Source organism: Solanum lycopersicum, chromosome 2 (genome assembly GCF_036512215.1).
Source record: "Solanum lycopersicum chromosome 2, SLM_r2.1".
In the NCBI taxonomy this organism is placed as follows: domain Eukaryota; kingdom Viridiplantae; phylum Streptophyta; class Magnoliopsida; order Solanales; family Solanaceae; genus Solanum; species Solanum lycopersicum.
Window position 1 is genome coordinate 63,896,603 of NC_090801.1, and position 17,823 is coordinate 63,914,425.

Genomic DNA, 17,823 nt, shown 5'->3' on the forward strand with positions numbered 1-17,823 from the left:
TCTTATAGAGCGATTTTCCCATCCACGACCACAAAAATAGAAAAAGAACCTACTCCTACTTTCATCAAACCAGAATACAGTTGCGCAACAATAAATTTTATCAGCATTCATTTTCACGAACTGTTGCTTTTCTATGCTATTTGGTTGAAAGATCCGTTAATTTGACTAAGCTAGGCAAAGCCAACTGAATACCAAGTGGGTCAAGTGGTCCAGTACAATCGTCGAGAAGAATTCACAGCGAAAAGTATGTCACACAACGCCTTATCAAATCAAATGCAACCAAACTTCACCTACCCAAGGAATGAAGTAACGGGTCTTGTATTGCAAGAAGTTGAAAGCTATGTATATAAGTTTACAAGAGACGACAATTATAAAATAAACTGTACAAGTATAAACAAATATACAGTAGATACATTTCCACCATGACGGTCAGTTAAAAGCAGACCTGCTTTCCTCAAGTAATTGAACTGTACAATACCAACAGGCAGCCTGACAGAAACAAACTGACCAAGTCAACAACGAAAAGTAATATACAAGAGTTTAGAAAGATTATGATCAAAAGCACAATGGAGAAAGACGTGATAGAAGTTACTGGCAAACAAATATAGGTCCTCTAGATGTCAATAACATATATAGAGAACATCAGATATCAACATCTCGTGTTCACGTTGTAATGGAGAAGAAACCCAACATTCCTAGAATATGGACACTTCTTAAACAGCTACTGCTCATACTCAGCAAGGACATCCCACACACATCCCTTGGTATGCAGCAAAGACAACCAACATAACATCACCACCAAGACAAAGGGAGAGAAAATTACTGTGGGACTGGCCAAAACAGATAGTGATAGCATGATATATTTTTTTGCAAAGGATATGCATACAGTTGTCATCGACTATAGAAAAATGATGTAATGTTCATATAAAAATCAAATCACCCACTATTAGAGAAAACTGAAAAATAAACACAGGCCACGCACCACATAGATGATCAGGACTGGAATAGAGTTACAGTCGCAATGTAACCGTTCTTCATCACCTGTGACAAAATAAGCAAATATCCTAGTGAAGCAATAGGAAACGAAAGCACAAAGGGAAGAGAGATAAAGTGTGAGGCAGAACCACAGTGTACTGTGGGGTATACAGTCATTTATTTGAAACAAAAAAAAATCACCTCAAAGGCAAGATTTTGGTAGCCATATACAAAGGTAGATCCAAACGGATTGCTCGCAGAGCCTTGCGTCTGGATAGCAGCTCGACCACAATCCCCTAGTATCTCCTGCAGAATCATAGCAACTTAACAATGAGTCAGATTACAATTGCGCCCAGAAAAAAGAGGATGTCAGATGATAGGTATATACACAGGTGTACACAAAAGTTTGCCCATTAGTTCCAAGTATCATTAACATGAACTGATTCTGAGTTTTTAAAAACTGAGTGGGGGTGGGGGAACAACGCGGAGTAATAATTATCCAGAACACAAATAGTAAGAACTTCCAACTTTAAAACCTTGAAGAAATACCACTAAATGAACAGAATACCAACGAATCAAACAGAAGAATTCACCTTAACTTGTTCCCATTTTGTGCTGGCTGTAATAGTGGCTTTAGAGGAGTTTACATCCTGATGATAAGACCCTACAACTGCAGAAAAAAGGATGCGAAAAGTATTAAAATGAATATCCAATTCTTTTAAATTGGTATAACGAAAGAGCGCTGTAGATCATGAAGAATCAACTCACAATCAGAACAATGGATAACAAAATTGCACTTCATGTATGAATTAAAATCAGCATGCCCAGGATAGTTGGTGTGCAAGACAAATTTCTTGATTTTATGTGTCTGCAAATAAACCACAATAATCTGAGAACAGATATAGACTTCATTAAATGTGCTCATGGAAACTCAGAGGATGACATACCTGCCCATCAAACAGTATATCTAAGCCACGAGTAAAGTAGTTGTAGAAGTAATCACCACAAAGAGTTGTCCTCGGCCGGAGATCTGACGCAGAATGAATCACCATTTGATCAACCTGCATAACTAATGAAATCAATCCCCACCAACAATCTAACATGTAGAAACTTGAAGGAACTCAGAAGAAGCTGGATATATCAATTTTCTGTTAAGACGCCAAAGAAATATAGCACTACCTGTTTTTGATGGATTCCGCATGGTCGACCTAATTCGGTCCAAACATCCTGCATAAAGATAAGATAAGACAAGGTTTTGCATGGTTGATTCAGTCATCAAAACATATGTAATAAAGGAACAGGGCTATATGCAGCACGAACAAACCTATGCCAGACCACACGCAACATACAAGGACAGATGGATTCAAGCATTGTAAAACTAAAAGGAAACTACTAACGCACGCAACATATAAGACAGATGGATTCAAGCATTGTAAAACCAAAAAATGAACTAAGTTCAACCCTAGTTCAGTAAATGAGCTAAAATAGGTTTTCAGCCTCCTGTCCCCCTTTTAACTTCAGGAAAAATCTACTTCTGCGTTGCAAGCCATCCTGAACTTCTTTTAGGCAATAGGGATACGATTATTGGATGGAATCTAGACTGAAGACAGTATCATAATTCATATCAATACAATTAGAGTTTCCACAATATCAAGGAAAAATAATCCAATGGAAGACAGAAGAACATTAAACAACTCAAGCGAATGATTAACCCCAGAACAATCTAAAGAAAGAGTAGTTACCTGTGGCGATGCACCAAAGGGGATGTGTTGTCCACCAATGCTAAACTGTAATTCTTCCCCCAGCTAAAGAAGATAGAAAACAAACAAATCATATGTAAATCAACTGACTGCATGTCGGAGCATTTAATTGTCAAACTTAACAAATGACACTTGACAAATTTTTTTATGATCTAAACTACTGCACAGAAAGACGTGAACTTTTTATCTTTAGAAGTAGAAAATAACTACTAAATCATTCATCAAGTGCCAAGATTCAACACTATGGAGCACGAGGAAAAAAAGATCTGCTAAAAATAATATCAAACTAGACATTCAAATCTTTTTCTTTTTTTTTGGATAACTGTAGTGTCTAGGCCAGCTTCTGCGCACCTCCCAAAGGATATCAAACTAGACATTTAAATCTTCTCTATTCAAAAGGGGTAGACATTCTGTTTTTTGAATTCTAACCTCAAAACTAGTAGCCATTGCAAGTGGAGAAAGAACCATCAAGTCATCAACAATAGTAGCCATTGCAACTGATGAAGGAATTATTAAATTGAACGGCACCAGATTTAGTTTACTTTAATTCCATTTCCCTTGCATCACAATTTGAGATAGGACTAAAATGAAAACTAAAGCATCATTAATTTTGATCCAATACTACAATTTTCTAGCACACAAATTTGAGATGTGATGATGGATTTATAACAGAGCAACTTCAAGACAAAACATATAAGCCAGAACTGTCATATCCCAGTGGTCAATTTCCTTTTTCAATGGCTATATATTTGGAAAGTGACGACAACAATATCAAGAAGCTATTAATGGTTCTCCTGGCAAAGAGAACTGTGGAAGACCAAATTTAAGCACATTAAAGCCAAAACTAAAAAGCTCCAGACATGAAATCCCTTTATGTCAGCTCTATGTCAAAGCACCAGAAGCACACAAAAAGAACATCCTAAAGAGCTGTCCCCGCGAAATAACATAAAGAGCTGCAGCTTAAAGGAGGAGGACTTAACTTACTATTAATACATTATTCAAGAAGAAATCACATATTACATTAAAGAGACTGCACAAAAACTTCAGGGTGGACCGAAACAAACCTTAACATGCACTTCTTCCATGTAGAGGCTCCCAGCAAGCAGAGGAGGAGTACAGGCCTTGTCCATCATGGATCCAACACCAACTTTGCTTCCAGCAGAACTATCAAATATTGATACACGGCAAGTAACTGGGGTTGTGCCATCTGGAAACTCAAGAGGTAGTTCCGCTTTTGAAGTGGAAAAAGAGAGAAAGAAAGGAAAAAGTTATTTATACCAGAGTAAATAATTTGAGTCTGCACAAGTGTGAAAAAAACGAAAATAACCAGAAATACCTTCACCATCACGGCAGCAATCTGTATACTGGGAGGGAATTGGAAAAGCAAACGACAATCCCTGCAAAGTTGCCATCTATCAGAATCCTCAACACAGAACTAAATGATGGATAATTGAATAAGAGCCTCTTTGGATTGGCTTATTTTAGGTGCCTTAAGCCAAAATAGCTTTTAAGCACTTTTGTAGTGTTTGGGTGAAATAAATAAGTGCTTTAAACACTTATTTATTAAGCCAAACAATAAAAAAAAGCCAAAAGCCGCAAGTCAGATTTAAACGTGGCATTCAATAGACATTGGACAAACATACTGGATAAAATAAAGTGTAAACTCCTCTGTCCTTGTCATATGTTCCTGGATAGGTTGGTCCAAAAAGAGAATAGACGGCTACAAAAGTGGCCAAAGTGGACGGCCCGCTGAAAGAAATAAATCAAAAGACAATATTTAAATCACCAGAAATGTTGGGAGGTGTTACCACAGCATCATGAAAACCTACCAATCTAGACAGTTGTGTAAGTAAACACTATGAAAACCTACCCTATTACAGAGGTGGCATAGCGCATCTGAAGCCTTTTTACATCAAATATTTCAATAAGGCGCAGTCTCTGAAACAGGTAGACATGAGGGTGTAAGGACATACTTGAAAAAATGTTTCTAATTCATTATGCAAGTAGAAAGCTCTTGAGCCAATTTATAAAGGAAATAAATCTTATAAAAGAGAAACTTACGAAAAAAATAAGTTCATGTCTTCATGATAAAGTAAATTGCAAGAGAATAAATTTAAAAGAGAGTCACATAATTTTAGAAATATTTCCAAAAGGTAATGCCTTTTCCGGGCCTATCCCCCCTTCGCCTATCGCTTTCTTGAGTTGTTAAACTTGCACCTAAGGGATTCATTTTTCCTGAAAGGAAATTTACACAACTCATTCCATCCAAAATCACGTTCTATTTAAGAGATGTACATGATCGAGGAAACTAGTTAGGAGATGTATTCATGTTATTAATACTTCCCCAAGTATGTTCTTTTTTTTAGAGTAAATCGAAAGGAATTTCCTTAATGTGCACTGAGGTGTTAATTGGTAAAAGGTCTTTACATAGAGCCTCCAAAAAACTATTCGACAATCAACAAATAATAATGGAATCTCTTTTTATTACAGGTAAAACAAGGTAACTAATGATCTTCAGCATCCATCTTTCAACTCCTTCAAGTATTCTCCATATCATACAAAAAAGGCATCACAATGCTATTTCAAAATTTCCTCCTTTCCTGCCGGGTTTTCCTCAAACTCCACATTGCAAGGGTGTTTTCAACTTTTCAAGGAAGTAAATCATGCAATACACCAAAACTCTTACTTCCACTGCATATTGCATAGTGTAATGAAGGAGCACAAGATTAGTGTATTCACCCTTTTTCTTGTACATGCTACACTGATCAATATTATGTAACTCCTCCTTTTCAAATTGCTTCAACCTAAGGATAACGTCCCATGAAGCGAACCAAGCAAAGAAAGCTAACTCTTAGCAATTTTTTAAACCATCCAGATAAATATACTAAGGTTTCACCAGGCAGCTCCCTCGCACCCCAATGTCAGCTTTGGATGCCATCCGATGCTTCCATTCTTTAGCCACTAAACTACTAGTTTCCAAGAAAAATACTTCATTTCTTTTGACTATCAATCTTTTATGGGCTTATGAAAGATATATCCCAAGAAATTCCACATGTATCATTCCTGAGTAGATCTGATATGGACCTCCACATTATTGTACTTAAGTAAAAATGAGGATACTTTATCTTCAGCGTTACCTTCCGGAACCAATATCAACTATGATTGCCTTTCCTTCAATGAATTAAATGCATTTCTTAAAATCTATCTTTCCCTTCATTATTCCTTTCGATGAGAAGATGAATTCTCTCTCCATAAAGGACACAACCAATGAGATAACCAATAAGGTAACGAGGATAAAGACAAAAGATGAATTCACCAATACATTTCACTATCTTGAAGATCTCTCAGCACTATTTCCCGAATTTACAGCTTAAAACATAAAGCTTCACATTCTTCCACACCCAAAGAAAAGAAAACTCATCTTAATCCTAATAAAATTTGATCGTTAATAGGTGTAGCGGCACAGACAATCTTGCACAACATTAGTAAACTTTGACATTTTTGTTGCAGCATACTCGGGCTTAATAAAATCTTTTGTTCCTCCAACTGCAGCAACGTGCATTTGCTTCTTCATGAACACTCCAGTCTGAATTCAATTCAATGAAGTTTGAACCTAAGAATCTGCAGGCATACTGGGAGAGACAAGATTAGGAATGAGGATGTTCGACACAAGGTGGGGTGACTTCGCGGGAGACAAAATGGGGGTCGGCCAGTGTTTCGGGAAGCGAGAAGCGGAAAAGGGCAACAAGCGCTCGCTTCACCGAAGCGAGAAGCGAAAGCACATGCTTTTTTCAAGCAAAGCGCTATTTGGTATAAGAAAAAAATATCAAATGTGCATAGATAAATAATCAAGAACAATAGAGGTAATACATTGAACAAATCTTTCAGTTCTTATATTAAAAAGTAAATAATAGAAACTAAAAAATAGAAACCAAATAAGAAAATACAAGTAACTACAAGCAAAAACAGAACAGTGACTTGGTCACAGAACAGCAAAAAAACAAAGGTAAAGAAAATAGAGACAAAACAGAGTAGCAAAACCAAAAAAAAAGAGAGAGAAAGAAAACAAAGCATACACAGTAGCATTACAAATAGAGGAATCTTAAATCAGAAGAAACAAAAACAGACTACTGCTACCCAAGAAGCATTACAAACAGCAAATTGAAGGGAAAAAAACCTAGTTATTGCGCAGCAGAGAAACAGAAGGAGAAGAAGAAGAACTATTTTATAAGCTGAGTATTTTTACAGAGAGTCCAACAGCAGTTGACAAAAGAAGAAAAATATTTGGTAAAAACTTATGCAAGTATTTTAAAGAAATTTAAAAAAAAAACTAGTTAGCGTTTATCTCTAAAAAGAGAGCTTTTTCTTGCATTAATAAGCAGCACGCTTCCCGCTTCTAGGACAGAAGCTCGCGCTTCTTCACCATAATGTCACTTCAAGGCATTAGAGCGACAGCCTGTCACTTTGCGCCTCGCTTTAAGCGAGCGCTTCGGCGCATTTAACAACACTTCATGGGAAAGTGAGTCTGAGATGATTCAAGCACGTGAAAAAGAGTGATGCAAATGTCCTGGTGAGGAGGTGTGTGAGGCTGGTCGTGAGGAGCTTCGGGAGAGGAAGAATTCGGCTGAAGAAGAATTCGGGAGAGGTTATTAGACAAGACATGGCACATCTCCAGCTTACTGAGAACATAACCTTAGATGAGAAGTTATGGTGCGCGCGGATTAGGGTGGTAGGTTAGTAAGTAGTTGAGCATCATCTCGTTGTCCAGCGGGATAGGTTTCTCCTTGCACTCCAGTTGTATTAGCACTATTCTCGTAGTTTCTAGTCCCTTGATTCCTGCTACTACATGTTAAGTGTTATGCTTCGACTATTGTTTTATTTTGTTGCGGTTATTGTTCCTTTTCTTTATTTGTTTCAGAATGTTTCACTTATTATTATGATGTCAAATAACTTTTCTCTTTTGATTTTTGATTCGATATGCTTTAACTGAACAAAGGGTCTTCCGTAAACAGTCTCTCTATCTCCACGAGGTAGGGATAGGTTTGTGTACATTCTATCCTCCTCAGACCCCACTTGAGAGATTTCACCACGTATGTTCTTGTTATTGTTGAAGTTTTCCCCTCAGATGTGCATTAAAATAAATGATCAACGATTACAAATAAAGGATACAAATGCCTCGAAAAATTGGCATTGGCATATTGCCAACACATTTTAGCCATGCATTCAAAATTGTGAATTCAGCAAAGAATGAGCCATAAATAAAATATCATTAGCTAACTTGAACAAATTACAACAAAATATTTACATACAAGGCAACTAAATATCCTCATTAACTAGACCATAGTAAGGAATGCGTCAAATCTAATACCTGTGACCAGGAATCAAACCGCAGATGAAATCCATGATCTGGGAAGCTAATGACAATGTCAAGTTTTAAGGGCTCCTGCAGAAAACAGATTGAGCATTGAGTTATATAATATTTGAGATGTTGGTGTGCAAAAGTAGCCACGTCCACAACATTTATTACAGTGTTATCATACTAAGATACCATGTAAAACCTGATAATTTCAGAACCATTTATGCATGGAAACTGCAGAGTTTCAGCAATTTAATGGATGGAATTCGTCCTTCTCCAAAATATATAGCACAAGCCTAGTTAATCGCAACTAAACGGGGAACTTTACGAATGGCTCTTACTGCAAAATAGATTATGGCTCAGTTGATCGCATCTAATAGGGTATTTTTCTATTTAATCAACAAAAGTACCAAGTATGTGACTTAACATAACACTAAATAACACAAAAAGGATCATTATAAACGCATAATCAGCACTCCGTGAACTGATTGTTTTGAACTTCAAAGCAACTAATTTTTCATAAAGTAAAGTTGATTTAAAATGACTAGGGTACAAAAATTGATGTCACCATAATAAGGAAAACATATTAACCTAAACAAATAGAAGTTGTAAAATTGACCTAAAAAATATTATCCACCCTGAATCATACCTCGTCGTAATACTTAACATGGACAACATCATAAATATTAGGCTGCTGCTCTATCTGCGCAAAAGCTTCACAAATAGGCATTCCTGAAATCATCATCACATGTGGAATCAGCTAAGCTAAACCGCATCAAATTGAATAATGGATCAACGAATTTACAAACCTAAACATAAAATGAGACAACCTATTTGACCTAATCGGTAAGTTTAACGAAAAAAAAAAACAAATGGAATAAATATAAGTTTACCTAGAGTAAAAGGACCGATTCCTACACCAGGGCGGAGATCGAGAACAATAGAACCCATGGCAGTGCCTTCGCAGCGGCGTCTTGGTCTCTGCATCGTTTCGTTGTTGAATCGGGGGATTGTGACTTTTTTAAAAGTCTTGGAGACGATGGAGATAGATAGCTTTAAGTAGAAGGAGAGGGCAAGCTGACAACGATGAGGCAAAGGCTAATTAATGGATGGTATCTGGTTTATGCAATTTTGGCACCCACCGCACGGAAACGTCGTGGTTACTTTTTATTTTAAAGGAGTTTCGGAAGTGAATTTGATGATTTCGAGGTTAGGTTAATACAGAAAAGAAATTTAGAATTATCTATTGACTAATTTGTCCTCAATAATGGCGGGTCGGGTTCTGGATAAGGGAGCCCTTTTGTTCCGGTTTTCTAGAGGCAGCAAAGTAAGAAGCCCATTTTTAGCTTCATTTCATGTGCTTTTGTGTTTGACTAATTAATTAAAAATATTAAAGTGTAAAATTAAATTAGTGTTTTTTTTGGGCAACTTTCATATATACGAAATATAAAATTTAAATTTGTATAATATATCAAAGTTTGTATAATTGTGCTCTATAGCAAACATATATGCGTATAATTCGTTATACGTATACAACTGAAAGTTATGCATATTTTGCTATACATATGTACAAAGAAGCAATTGTATAGTTCGTTGGTTCATCTTCAGATTTGTATAATTTCGCTGGCAAAACATTTGTATTAATTATTGTTAGCCTCTCATTTGTATAAAATTGTTGTTAGCCTCTCAATTCAATTGTATGTGTTTGTATATATGTATAAAATTAGAATTTGTATATAACTGAACCGAATAGTATAAAACGAGAAAGAGAAAAAATATATACAATTTGAATTTGTATAAAACGAGAAAGAGAGAAAGGCAAAAGAGACTTAGACAGATAATATATAATTGAATCAAATTGTATAAAACAAGAAAAAGATAAATTATATACAATTTGAATTTGTATAAAATGAGAAAGAGAGAAAGGCAAGAGAAACTTGGGCAGAGAAATATTTATATTGTATAATTATAAGTGTATAGGACGGAGATATATGTATTTACATATGTATGTACAATTTTCTCTCACTTTATACAAACAGAAACAAAATTTATACAATTCTATTATATAAAGCGAGAGAGGCGAGCGACAGGAAGCGAGCGACAGGGAGAAAGTGGCGAGCGAGAAAATGAGGGAGAGAGGGACTGACAAACAGTTTGCTATAAAAAACAAATAAATCAAAGATAGTTACTGTATTTATTTTATATTATTAGTTTGTCATTGTATACAATTATCCTTTTTTTTTATCGTTAGATTGTCTCACGTGTGATTCATATTTTGTTAATTTTTTTACAAATACTACCATTTGTTTTGGAAGTAATAGTAACCCATTGTTTCCATGCAATTGTTTAAGATAATAAATGTCTAATTATTGTGTTTTTTCTTCTACTAAATAAGATTTTTATTTCAATATTCACTTTCAAATGTTTTGGCCTACAACTTCTTCCTTTAACCTGTTCGTGAAAGTACATTGAATGTGCTATTACTTTTGAAGAATGAACTATTTAATTTAATCATGAAAATCCTATCATTTTGCTAGTGAGATTTTAATTTAAAACTATACACATATCCGTTTAAATAATTATTAGAATGGATAATTATTGAGCTAGCTGATACCTTTTTTGGATATGTTTAAAAGTAATCCATTAAAGGACTTCTTAATATTTGAAAATTTCCTCTTATTACTTCAAAAATTCGAGTATTACCACTATAATCAATTTTGAGCTTCACATAATGTGTAGACTTTATATGGGCCCAAGCCAACAGCAATCAAGCACCAAACCCAGCTACACTCGATTCATCGAATGAGCCCAATACAGTGTACCCGCACAACCCATAAAATTGACCCGCTGAATCCATTTATGTTTGAGCAAATATTGATTTCATTATGGTCGTCATAGAAGGTGAGAATGGTCAAGGAGCAAATATATCAAATCTTGGATCAGATATATTATTATAGTACAATTGTAACAAAAGGTAGTAGATACTCTTGTCTCAATTAGTAGCTTAAAATGGAAAAGATTGTGATCTATAAATGTTAACTAGCCTTTTTATGTACTCTAATAACCAGGTTGTGTTTTGTCATGGACAAGTTAGGAATATTAGAGTAGAATTGGTTCCTATTGGTAAACTATATATGTTAATTGTTAGAAAACTTTAGTTTGGTCCCATCTAACTTGGATTATAAGTTTGTGATCAACTTCATATTCAATATTCAGATGAGTTTCGTAATTTAAAAAAACAATGGCTAATTAAATATAAAGATCACACAATGAAAATGGATAAGGTAATCATGATTAGCTAATATGATTCTAAAATGTAGAAAATAGTAGTCTTGAAGAGTATTATAGATATGCAATTTTTTATTCGTACAAATTATAATTGTATATCAACTTTAAAATAATTTAATTTCAATTCATATTCATTGGTATTTCTCAAATTCAATAATTATACGTTTGCAATAATAAAAAAAATAAAAAAACATGTAACCCCCACCCCCACCCCACCCACCCCACCCCACACACACAAAGAAAAGATTCACATTATAATCTCCGAGGCATATGAAAATATTTAGTAAAAGTACTAATACGACATGTATACACTTTCTTCACGATATATTGATGATTACAATTACTTTTTATTATAGTTAATGATTCTTTTTTTTTCCTATTTGAATGTCTGATATTCACATTAAAATTCAACTAATTTAAATTTTCATTAAATAAGAGTTTATTTAGAAATTATATTCTCTGTTATTTGATTTCTTCATAACAAAGTTTAAAACTGAAATCTCTAAAATAGCAAACATATTGTTAGTGCCTCAGTGGTGTCTGTGAAATTCCATATTCTTACAAAACGAGAAGGAACATTTTTTATCCTTCATAGGTTCTCATTTTTAATTACTAATACTAAAATAGAATGTACGTACACTTGGCTCGGCCAAAAACAAATTATTAAGACTTAATTAATTAATGATTGTTACGAAATACTTCATCCGCTTCTTATTTTGTTTAAAATACTCGTCACTTCAGGAAATTAAATATTTAAAATTATATTTCTTTCTATATTGATAAAATAAAAAAATATGCCTTAAATACTAATCAAAATTCATATTATTTCGCTTTAAAATAAAAATAATATATTTAAACACCCAGAATAACTATATTTTAACATATATATTTGGTGAAATGCAATGCAATGCATGCAAAACTAATAAATTCGTCGTCAACGTAAGGACAAAAAAAAGGACAAGTGTTTTTTTTTATTTTTTCCTTTTTCTTTTTTTGTAAATGAAAATGAAACATTTCCAAGATTAGGCAAAAAGAGTAAAAAAAGAAAAAAATATATAAACTATTCTTCACCGCCATGTGTAATGCTAACTTACACGTTTCTTAAATCTACTAGAGCAAAAATCTTTACTTGACGTCTTGGATTGGTCTGCAATTAACTCAGTGATTTTATCAGATAGTGACTCATATTTAGAAAATTATCTATAAATATTGTTTATATTTATTTTATAATTATAATTTCACCTAATTTTGCATGTTTTTTACAAAATATATTTAATAAAAGAAAAGTATATTATTTCTCTCTTATCAAGGTGTCATATTATATTTTTTATTTTTTAAAAAATATAATTTAAACCAATTTAAACATTAGGTTGCAATATTTTTAAAAAAAATATTATTTCTATTTATGTTTTTTAATTGTTTTTAGATATATAAAGATGATTTTTAAAAATGAATGAAAAAAAGTATTCCATTTCTACAACTAACTACTAATTGACTGTTTTAACTATTTTTAAAAATAAGTTTTTTAATTTTTTAATAATAATTATTACATTTTTACTATAAGTTTTTTAATTAATTTTAAAATAATAATTATAGTTTTTTATGGTGCACTTTTTCTTCTCTTATTTAGATAGATATTTTTACATTTCATTTTGTTGGAGCATTCCCTAAATCACTGAAAGTGTGATAAATATAAATAGACATTACAATTTTTTTATAAAATAATTCAATTTTCAGTTTTCATTTTTTAACCTTAAAAATTGAAATTTAAAATATTTAAAAATCTTTCATCTTTTTTTTTTCCGTAATAGTCATTATTGTTTTAATAAAAAGAATAGTTTGATTTCATTTTTTTTCCTTTAAAATTGAAATTAGAGACATTTAAAAATCATCTATTTTTTGCCGTTACAAGTTTTTTTAACAAAAACTTTTATTTTCTATTTAAAATAGCTATATTAAAATTCTTTTTTTAAAAATTGTATTTTTAGAGCATATTTAAAATGTTTTTTGAAAAATCAAAATTCTTGAATATATGTGGTGCTGACATGTGACGCGTTTTACTTCTCCTATTATATATAAATAGATTTTTTAAAAAAAATAGATAAACGCACATATTATACCTAACAAAAAAAATTACATTAAAAATTGTAATATGAGCTCCTCGGGTTCTTCAACAAAATATATGGGTTACTCCGAATCTTTAAAAGAATTAGAAATATATTAATAATAAATTAAAAAATGTGATATGGCACTTTAGTAGAAGAGTAATAATATATTTTTTTGTGTCAAGTATATTTTAAGAAAAATAGGTAAAATTAAATAATAATTATAGTACTAAAACAAACTTAAATGATATTCCTAGGTAATTTTTCTAACATGGCTAACAGGAAATTACTAATAATTAACTTGAAAAATTAGTTAATTAATGGTGGCCAATGCACAGCAACTGTCCTAAGTGGACATATCATCATTAATTAATCCACTACTTGTTCGATTAATAAGATATTTTATTTTATTTTTAAAAAAATCAACTAATTGTTCGCCGCAATAAAGCCCTAATACATTTCCCCCAACAAAATCTCATTTTACACATTTATTCTTCGGTAACAATTAATATAATCACACTCATCGACATTAAATACGATTCTCTGAATTTATTCATTTTTATTTATTCACGATATGAAAATAGATATGAAATAATATTAATTTTGCTTAGATGTTTATAATATTAAAATAGATGTCTAACAATGTTTATTCAGTTTAGAAAAATCAAAAAATAATTTATTTTTTGTATTTGTTTTATCTTGCTATTAATTAAACACTATTAAATTTCTAATACATTTTCCAAAATATTAAAGTTAATATATTTAAATGGTAATACAATAATGTTATCTTTATTGTTTTTTTAAAACTAAAATATATGTCAAGTCAATAGTAAATAAATATTATTGAATAAAGATTAAAAAAAAAACTGAAAGAAGAGGAAAACCCATATCCTTGTTTCCATAGCAATCGTCCAAAAATCACAATTTGAGTTACATTAACTACATAAAAGATCAATTATCATTAAAAAAAAGTTTCAAAAACAAAATTGCTTCACATAAAATTATTCTAGATGTAGCATAGACTTATATTGTGGAATATGAAAAGTGTCATTTAATCTATTTTAAACTCAAAATATGGCTATTCCACTGATTTAAATTAATATATAACTCCTTAGATTATAATACTTTCGCATGAAATAAAACAAAAAATATATTTATATTACCCTCTTCATTATTTATTAAATACCACTTTGCAAGTAGCTTTAGCAAATGCTTTTCCATGCGACATCTTCGCTTAATTTTTATCCAACTTTGCGACTACGTAACTTATGATATGCCATTATATCTGATTGTGACTGCTCAAATGACAAATATAACGAGGGTCCAATGTAACAAATACAATTACAAACACTTACCATTGAACGTAGTAAAAATTAAAAACTAAAAACAATAGAAATTATACGTTATAACAAACTATTGATTCAAAATAAATTTTATAATTACAAATTAATTTCCTTTAATTTATATGCAATTCGCAATAAATATTTTGTCATTCGCTTTTCTCCCCCTTCTCTGGAATCTCGTTCATCACTCTCCTCTTTTTTAATTTTCTCTTGCTTGTCTCTTTCACTTTTTACTATACAACTGTATAATTTGTATTTGTATTTGTATAAAGCAAGAGAGACCATATGTACAAATATAAATACGTATCTCTTTGTCTATACACTTGTAATTATGCAAATACAAAATCTTCTCATGCCAGTTCTCTTTTGTTTTGTCTCTCCCTGGTTTTATCCAAGCACCAATTATACAAAAGACAATTTATGATTTGTGTCTGTATAAAGCGAGAGGAAGATTTAATATACAAAAACAAATATTTTTAACTCGGTTGAATTTTATACAAATCCACTCTCTGCCATCTTTCGCTCGCCTCTCTCCTCTTTCTCCATTATTGCTCGCTACTTTAGCTTAACACAAAGAACAAATGCATGTACATATAGAAACACAATTTTCAAACAAATTACGGTAAAAAATTATATAAATTACCGCAATTTATACAAATTAGATACTCCATCCCTTTCTTTAGTTACTTATATCATAAAAAAAATAAAAATAATATATATATATATGTATAACTAGTGCATGTTGTGCAGCTGTCTTGTGTAAAAGTAAATTTTTTGACAATAATATTATGTTGTCATTGTACAAAAAAAAAAATATATATATATATATACACATATAACAAGTGCATGTTGTGCAGCTGTCTTGTGTAAAAGTTAATTTTTTGACAATAAAATTATGTTGTCATTGTACAAACACAGGGAATATAAAAAGTGATGAAAAATGTTGTTAGTCAAAAGGCCTTTTAAGATGATGGGGTATAGTATACTATAGGTATCAAACAGTCCTTGTGCCAGCTAAGCCAACCAAAATCAACATATATTATAATTGATGAGTTAATTTTTAATATGGTCATAAATTTTATTTTTTAATTATATAGAATAAAAAAGTGTCACTAAAATTATTTTTGAATTTTTCTTTCTGTAAAATCATTCATGTCATGCAAAAATCTCTCCCCTTAATAGATTCATGCCATGTAATGTTATTATTTTTTTTCTGTAGGACAAGGCCTAGTCTAAATTTAAGATTTCTACAAATAAAATAAAATGTGGCCATCTAAAAGATTTTAGAATATCAATGAAAATTGCTAATAAAAAAAACAAACAAACTGATGATTCGTTGGTAACTTTAACCTGATAGGAAAGAGAACTACATTTTTAAGACAAAAAAGGCAACTTGCATTTAAGACTCATATATCACCATGATGAGGTTTTAAGACTCATGTTAACTAATTATAATTTTATTATTTTTAACAACACACCTTCATTTGTATTATTTTTAAACTATCATTTAAATAGATAGAATTATTCAAAGAGCAACTTTCACATATAGCAAATAAAAAATTTATATTTGTATGTTATAACAAAGTTTGTATAATTGCGTTTCATAGTAAACATATAAAATGTATAATTCGCTATACATATACAGTTGAAGCAAATTGCATAAAACAAAATGTATAAAACAAGAAAGAGAAAGATACTTGAGTAGAAAACTGTATAAAAACGAATTGTATTATTATAAGTGTATAGAACGATTATATACAATTTGAATTTGTATAAAATGAGAAAGAGAGAAAGACAAAAGAGACTTGACAAGGAATATACAATTGAATCGAATTGTATAAAACGAGAAAGAGAGAAATTAGATACAATTTGAAAATTGTATAAAACGAGAAAGAGAGAAAGACAAAAAAAACTGGCCAAAGGAGTATTTTTATTGTATAATTATAAGTATGTAGGACGAATATATATATACTTGCATGTGTGTATAAAATTTTCTCACGCTTTTATACAAACAGAAACACAATTTATACATTTCGCTTCTGTTTGTAGAAGTGAGAAAGACGAGGATGATGAGCGAGATTTGTGAGAGTGGCGAGCAAGATCTGAAAGAGGGGAACAAAAACATATGTATTTATACAATTTTCTCTGTTTTATACGATTAGAAACAATTTCTATACACTTGTGTTTGTATAAAAAGTGAGGAAGCGAGCGAGAGATTGGAGAGAGTGGCAAGCGAGAAATTTGGGAGAGAGGCGTCTGACAATTTTTTGCAAACGTTTGCTATGAAACACAATTAAATCAAATCATAGCTACTCCATTTATTTTAAGTTATTAGTTTGCTGTTATATATAATTTTTCCTTATTTGATCTGTAGGAATATAAAAGTCCTCCACACACAAAATTAAGAAGAATCTTTATTTTCTATACTATTAGTAACGTTCATAGTGAAAATTATTATCGTTAGAATAATAATATTTTATTTCAAAACCTTTAGGATTTGAATTGATAAATACTTAAATCCAAACGGCTAAATTTAATATTTTTGTACTCAAAATTAATTTAAATTTTATCTTACATGGCATGAAAAATAAGAAATTAATCTAAAACGATATACTAATTTATACAGAGGAAAAAATATTTTTCTTCTTTTTAGGATATAAAGTTATAATTAAATTATATTATAAGAAAAAAATTTAAGATTAACTTTTATTAAAATCTTCACCATATTTAAATAACTATTTAAGGAAGAAACATTCAAAAGTAACTCAAATGAAATCCTTTTAATCTAAGATGACTTTGTAGGATTTTTTTTTAGGAAAGAAGAATTCAAAAGTGCTTTAAAAGGAATTTATTTAGAATAATGACATTATAGGAAAAGAATTCAAGAATAACCGGATTAAACCATCACAATATTTAATAAATTCTTTTTATAAATTAATAGACCATAATTCTAATATGATTTAAAAAAAGACAATTGTTTAAAACACCAAAAAAAA

The 17,823-nt window shown here is 31.2% G+C and overlaps 1 protein-coding gene across 2 annotated transcripts; it reads right to left on the reverse strand.

Annotated features, from left to right (window-relative positions):
• Window positions 1-302: 302 nt before the first annotated feature.
• On the reverse strand, window positions 303-9,308 carry LOC101261485 (PHAF1 protein At3g51130). Of its 2 annotated transcripts, none has more exons than XR_011214909.1 (15): window positions 8,985-9,303; window positions 8,741-8,823; window positions 8,104-8,178; window positions 4,606-4,673; window positions 4,379-4,484; window positions 4,072-4,132; window positions 3,800-3,966; window positions 2,718-2,780; window positions 2,155-2,202; window positions 1,923-2,036; window positions 1,744-1,843; window positions 1,569-1,645; window positions 1,177-1,298; window positions 983-1,041; window positions 303-489 (listed from the first exon to the last, which is right to left on the reverse strand). XR_011214909.1 is itself a non-coding variant. In XM_069293860.1 (15 exons), exons 1-14 carry the CDS (start codon window positions 9,076-9,078, stop codon window positions 994-996), a joined length of 1,209 nt encoding a protein of 402 aa, XP_069149961.1. In that variant the 5' UTR covers window positions 9,079-9,308; the 3' UTR covers window positions 303-489; window positions 983-993. The 2 variants fall into 2 exon arrangements, 1 of the variants encoding a protein (XP_069149961.1); XM_069293860.1 differs by having other exon boundaries at window positions 1,177-1,281; window positions 8,985-9,308.
• Between the last annotated feature and the right edge of the window lie 8,515 nt (window positions 9,309-17,823).